Genomic DNA, 6,000 nt, shown 5'->3' with positions numbered 1-6,000 from the left:
AGCAGCCTCGTTGTATTACCCGGTCAAAACGCCACCCGGCGATCAAGGTCACCAGGCCCGGCTTGTTATAAGTTTTCTCTGTCTATAAATAGTATTTCACCTGTCAATGATGTCCTGGTTAAGGTGAGTTTAGGAAAAGCGGGACTGGAGTTCCCAGGGACGTGGTGTTGAGTGCTGGTTAATTAATATGGCTAAATGGCCATTCAGCTTCAGCAGCGGTCGAGCCGCCCGAACTGTGGGCGATGAGGTCGCAAAGCTGGCCACTAGTCATATTCGAGATTCTCGGAGATTGTAATGACTGAGAGGCTAGAGTTTGTAGCTCACTGCGCTGTATGTATCAAGGAGGAAAGTTCATGTAGGGTGGCAACGAAGAGGGCAAGCCAGGATAAAACGGATTCGAATATGTATAAGAGGATCGTTGGTTATCACATCACGGGAGAAGGATCGTGGCAAGATAGGCTCACTTGTACTTGCCTCGATAAGTCCTTCATACTTTGATTGCTACCCGGCCACACCAAAATCGATCAGCATGCATCACTCTACGCTTCTTCCGCTCATCGTACCTCTGGCCCACGCCGCCACGAATGCGATCAACGTCCGCGATGTTCCTGCATCGGTGCCTCATGTAGCGTCGATTCAATATTCTGGCTCCGGCTGCCCCTCCAGCGCACCGGGCGTCGACAAGCTAGGAGCGTGGGACGACCTCGCATTTCGGCTCAACAACTTTGAGGTCTCGCTACCCAACGCCGCAGCAAGCACCGAGAACTGCGAGGTCCACCTCCAAGTTACCGGGTGCTCGGCCGGCTGGCAGCTCGGTATCAAGGATGTCTATGTCCGGGGGCATCTCGTCCTCGACCCCGGAGCAGAATTGGATTTCTACGTGACCAACTTTTGGAGTCAAGATGCTGGCACGACTGTAAGTCCCTTTGTTTATTTTCTTCATCGCTGGGATAGTATAGTGGCAACCCGAAAGTTACTTTGACTGATCAAGAAGCGCAGTCCACCGTCAGAGGTGTCATTGAGAACACTGGCAACACTCGCATCGACGACATAGCCACGGCACACGCGACGATCCCCAATTCGCGGGTCGTCTGGTCGCCTTGCAGCTCATCTTCAGGCGACGTTGGAATCTTGAATGTCAACTTCCGAGCGGCGCTTCTGGCTGATGGCAACCAGTATGGCTACTTTGGAAAGGGAGGCGACACGACCCTGACTGAGAGCTATGGATATGTCTGGCGGAGGTGTTGATGAGTAAGCCGTGGGTACGATCAGCGGATTGTATACCTACATTGGCTTGTTCACTGAGTAGGAGTTGGTAGATATTGGGGTTAGAGTAGTACTTGTTGGTATTTGTACAACATTTTTGTTAGCGGCATTCAATCAATCGATCGTGACTGGTGTTGACTTATAAAATTAGTTGTGTCCAAATGTCTGATCTGCAAGGTTTGCGTGTGCCGCGAACACTTTCCACAACTGAGAGTGCCTACATGAGGGATTGGGGAAATCCGGTCGAGTGCATTCCATTTGCCTTTAGTCAAACAACCTTGAGCAACCACCTTGTCACAGCTCAGCACCCGGTAATCTATCAATGTAATATATGTAAGGGACGGGAAATAGTATAGGTCATTGTGCTTCAACCCAGACATGAGCACTGAAGATCAAACAGTCCTCGGCGCTATAAGAGACCAAAGAATTCTACCCACATAATACAAAGGTTGTGATATATCGACCAGTTGTTGTCCATGTAGTGTGCGTGGATTGGTGATCCTTTGGAAGGCAGATCTTTGTCAAACTCGTAATAGTCAAGTAGGCGGTGTTATGATCGCTGCTGCGGCGCAGTTGCTGGGTTATTGGTGACGTTTGTCAGGTACACACCTATCTTGAGAGTCACGTGCGTAAACTTAAACGTATTGAACTGATGTGCTGGTGCTGCCATCTGAAGCTACAGGCGTTGGCGTACAGATCACTGCTCTTCGAAACCCTGCCAAGGTCAAGTTTCACTGTTAGCGGGTCCCCGAAAGACGCTGTGGCCCCTTAAAGTCGCTGCACGCACTTGCTACCTACCTATTGATAGGCATCCGTCTATCAAAGTCGCCAACTTGTTTTCCAACCTTACCGAGACTGATACTACTACTCTCAAGTCTTTGACAATTTTTGAAGCTCAACCTACGGAATATCTGCCCGACCAGTCTCATTACCCACCAGTCGTCAAGATGGACAACTTCAAGGCTTTCGGCAACAGTCTGACGTATGTTCTTATCGTGCAGTGCCCCGCATTATGATTAAACGCCCAAGAAACCAGCTGCTGATTTGGCGATATCTAGCACTCTCGGGTCGCAGTTCACACCGTTTGCCACGCGAACCTTTCAGTACACCAAGGAGCAGCTTGGTCAAGCTGAGGACAAGGTGCGAAACAAGCCACAACCTTCTAACATCTCCCATTCCAAAAGTATATAAATGACTAACAGATAAACTATTAGACCCAGCTCCCTCCCGACTACATTGACCTCGAGAAGCGAGTCGATGCGCTGAAGCAGGTCCACCAGAAGTTGCTCTCCGTGACGACCCAGTACAACAATGAGTCCTATGACTACCCACCCAACATCAAGGAGACCTTTGGCGACCTTGGCCGAACTGTCAGCGAGAAGGTCCAGCTTCTTTCTACTGCCTCGACCCCCGCTGAAGCACAAGCTGCCCTGACCGCACCTCCCTCTGCCAAGCCCCAGCCCAAGACCTTCAGCCACGCTCTTGCGCGTGCCTCTCTCGCCGGCTCGCAGGTTCTGCACCAGCAGCACACCGGCGCTGGTGAGGACCCTCTGGCCACCGCGCTTGAGAAGTACGCACTGGCTAGCGAGCGTGTTGGCGAGGCCCGTCTTGCACAGGATGCCCAGATCCAAAGCCGCTTCCTGGCCGGATGGAACACGACCCTCAACACCAACCTTCAGTTTGCTACTCGCGCCAGGAAGAACGTTGAGAAGAGCCGCTTGACGCTGGACTCTGTCAAGTCTCGCGTCAAGGGTAACACATGGAAGATGGGCGCCAACCCCCGAGAGGAGCACCACAACGAGCAGGACCTTACCCCCGAGGCTCAGGAGGAGATTGAGAAGGCCGAGGATGAGTTTGTCACTCAGACTGAGGAGGCTGTCGGTGTGATGAAGAACGTAAGTGCTCCCTTGGACCATGTCTATGTGAAATGTGGGTTATTAACGTCGTCGTCAAGGTTCTCGACACTCCCGAGCCACTTCGCAACCTTGCTGAGCTGATCCAGGCTCAGGTCGAATACCACAAGAAGGCCTACGAGATCCTCAGCGAGCTTGCGCCTGTCATTGAGGGACTTCAAGTTGAGCAGGAGGCAGCTTACCGCAAGAGCCGCGAGAGTGCCTCATAGATGCTTTTGAGCCACTGATGATGAAAAGCTTAAGCCTAGTGAGGCTAGTGGATCCTTTGAGGGTATAGAAGGGAATGAGTGATACAAGAACTTGCCTCATGGCAACTAAGGAGGGTTCTGTTGGGTTTTGATATCGTCTTCGCAACCTTTCCATTTTCTGATTTGGGAGTTTCTGGCCATGACAGTGACCCTTACTGCCTTTTCGGGTCACGGGACATGAATGAATGGTCTTTGTTTGCTTTTTCACTTCGATCACGAAAGTAAAATTCAGTTATGGCATACCACCACGTCCAGAGCTACAGTTGTGTCTTTTTAAGAATTGTGTAGTGAATCAGCTAACTCGGAGGTCTAAAGATCAAGGATTCGATTACGGTGAACAGTTATGTGCATACTGGTCTTTAACCGTCTGGGAAGTATCCGAGATGCGCATGTGCCGCAACGAGGGATGCGGTAGTTTGTGCATGTCCATTACAGACATCCCAGCTTCTTCACAAAAACCAATATCAATATCACTGGTATTTCTCAAGTCACACAAGTTCAACGAGTTTTGTTCGGCAGATTTTTATGTATTGGGCTTTCACTCTAGGCTGGGCGATTCATCTTGGTCCTTGATGGACAATTTCCCTTGGTGGCGCACTGGCCAAATCATAGCTGCCCATTTCCTGATTGTCCTTTGCGAAGGGCAATCCTTTCACCACATGTAGAGAAGTCTTGACCGAGCTGCCTCTCGGAATCTCAAGTACTCACTCCTCCTCCATTCTTTGCCCTTTCTCTGCTGCTCAGAGCAGCTTACAAGAGATAGCCGTAGCAGTTTCTCAGAGTCCAGACAACAACATGGGTGCCAACATGAGCGACAATTGCCACGAAGCTGACCATGGCGGCCATGTAGACGAACTCGGGGCGAACGGCCCTGGCAGCGCTGGTGTCTAGTGAGTCGAAATGTATTAGCTTTTCAATGTTTCTCTTGATTGTGTGAGGGAGTGTGCGGATGAGCTGGGGGGTCACAGATGGGCATTTAATTTGTGGGACATGATATGAAAAACGCGGAATAAATCTTCGAGAAAATTTCTTCGACAAAGCAATGAAGAAAGCGAGAACACCATAGGGGGTTGGGGTTTTCGGTACTTACAAGGAGTCTGCGTGGGACGGTGGTAAGGACCTCCAGCAGTGCTGTGTGCGCCGCCACCAGAAACACCAGTAGCAAGAGCGGCAGTCTCATGGCCGGTGCCAGCACTACCACCGGTAGCAAAAGCGGCGGTGGCGTTGGCGACCCAATTGAACCTGACGCTGGTGGACTTGGTGTGGGGGACTATAACCTCGTCGCTAGTATTGTACTTGTCGGGCGTGGGAAGGGCATGGTGCTCCTGGCCGGCAGAGGGGGCGGGCTGGCCACGGGTGGAAGTCGTAGTGATCCACTGGGTGCAAACGTCGATGATGGTAGTGGTGCGAGTGGTTGAGGAAAGAGAAGTGGTGTACTGAAGATCGCGACCAATGATGGTGAGGGATCCGTTGCCGACAACGTGAGGCTCAACCTCAAAGGGGTGGACGATCTTGGGATGGACAGAGTTCTCAGGAGCGACGGTGATCTCGGCGTCGGCAGAGGTCATGGAGGCGCCAGAATCGAGAGTGACAGAGGTAAAGATGGCATCAGTGGAAGCGCGAATCTCAAAGTCGGACTCGGGGATCATGGGCTCGATCTTCTTGATGTCCTTGCCGGCGACGTCCTGACCAAGAACGGCGAGGACACACATGGCAGAGACCATGAGGCCGACGACGACGCGACCGAAAATGCCACGCGACTTCATTGTGCTGGCGGTTGGAGGATGTCTTTGGTTTTGAACGATCAGGTGAGATTGAAGAGTGAAGTTTGAGTGGGCTTGGGGATCAAGTACGAGCTTCGCAGAGCTTGGAAGTCGGCGAGAGAAGGTGACAATTGAAAGAAACTTGGAGCTGGGTCAAATGCTCGACAGAGATGGAGAAGCTTGATTCTGTACTCTGAGGGGCAGCACAGGAAAAAGGACAGCAGATTGTGTGAGTGGTGTGTTGTTGTGGTTTGTGTGGCTGCTTGGAACAGCAGTGGAATTATTTATGTCGGCGTTGGTGGACTCGACAATGCCTGGGCGGCGCGGTCAAGGCAGTCGCGTCGTCTGGGGGATAAACAACAAACGAGCGACAAGAGCTCACATGGAGATGCAGCTCCTTTACCTTGACAATCACCTGGTGTCCAAACAGCAAACGACAGTCGTCTCCCTCCTGTTCTGGCACATACAAAGCACCAGCTGGCACTCGGCACAGGATTGTGGATGTTGGTGCCTCTGAACAACTGCGAGGTGAATATTTGAACACCGTTATTCTCTTTTCATTGTGTATTCTAGATGATTGGACATATCCTGTACTTTCGCTTTGCATCTTGAGTGAGTATTTATTTGTACTCTTCCATTTTCGCTGACTATCACAACTTGTTGGAGTAGCAGTAGCAGAGAACTTGGCGAATTTCAAACGAAACCTGCCCCAAGGTATCGGAAAACCATTCCACCAATCCCGAAATCATTGTTGTGAATTTTTCTGTCTGTCGATGAGTTACCAACTAGAAATGTATTAGAATTTGCCTC

At 51.0% G+C, this 6,000-nt stretch overlaps 3 protein-coding genes across 3 annotated transcripts; 2 read left to right on the top strand and 1 right to left on the bottom strand.

Moving 5' to 3' along the window:
- Positions 1-529: 529 nt before the first annotated feature.
- On the top strand, positions 530-1,248 carry PFICI_05222 (uncharacterized protein; the record flags this gene model as incomplete). The annotated part of the gene is made up of 2 exons (XM_007833803.1): positions 530-916; positions 1,000-1,248. 2 exons carry the CDS (start codon positions 530-532, stop codon positions 1,246-1,248), a joined length of 636 nt encoding a protein of 211 aa, XP_007831994.1.
- A 965-nt stretch (positions 1,249-2,213) lies between these two features.
- On the top strand, positions 2,214-3,388 carry PFICI_05221 (uncharacterized protein; the record flags this gene model as incomplete). The annotated part of the gene is made up of 4 exons (XM_007833802.1): positions 2,214-2,248; positions 2,325-2,406; positions 2,481-3,161; positions 3,221-3,388. 4 exons carry the CDS (start codon positions 2,214-2,216, stop codon positions 3,386-3,388), a joined length of 966 nt encoding a protein of 321 aa, XP_007831993.1.
- A 789-nt stretch (positions 3,389-4,177) lies between these two features.
- Positions 4,178-5,193, bottom strand: PFICI_05220 (uncharacterized protein; the record flags this gene model as incomplete). Its single annotated transcript, XM_007833801.1, has 2 exons — positions 4,178-4,314; positions 4,518-5,193. 2 exons carry the CDS (start codon positions 5,191-5,193, stop codon positions 4,178-4,180), a joined length of 813 nt encoding a protein of 270 aa, XP_007831992.1.
- Positions 5,194-6,000: the final 807 nt, after the last annotated feature.

Source organism: Pestalotiopsis fici, assembly GCF_000516985.1.
Source record: "Pestalotiopsis fici W106-1 unplaced genomic scaffold PFICI_Scf_3, whole genome shotgun sequence".
Lineage (NCBI taxonomy): Eukaryota > Fungi > Ascomycota > Sordariomycetes > Amphisphaeriales > Sporocadaceae > Pestalotiopsis > Pestalotiopsis fici.
This window is presented reverse-complemented; position numbering and strand designations above follow the sequence as displayed.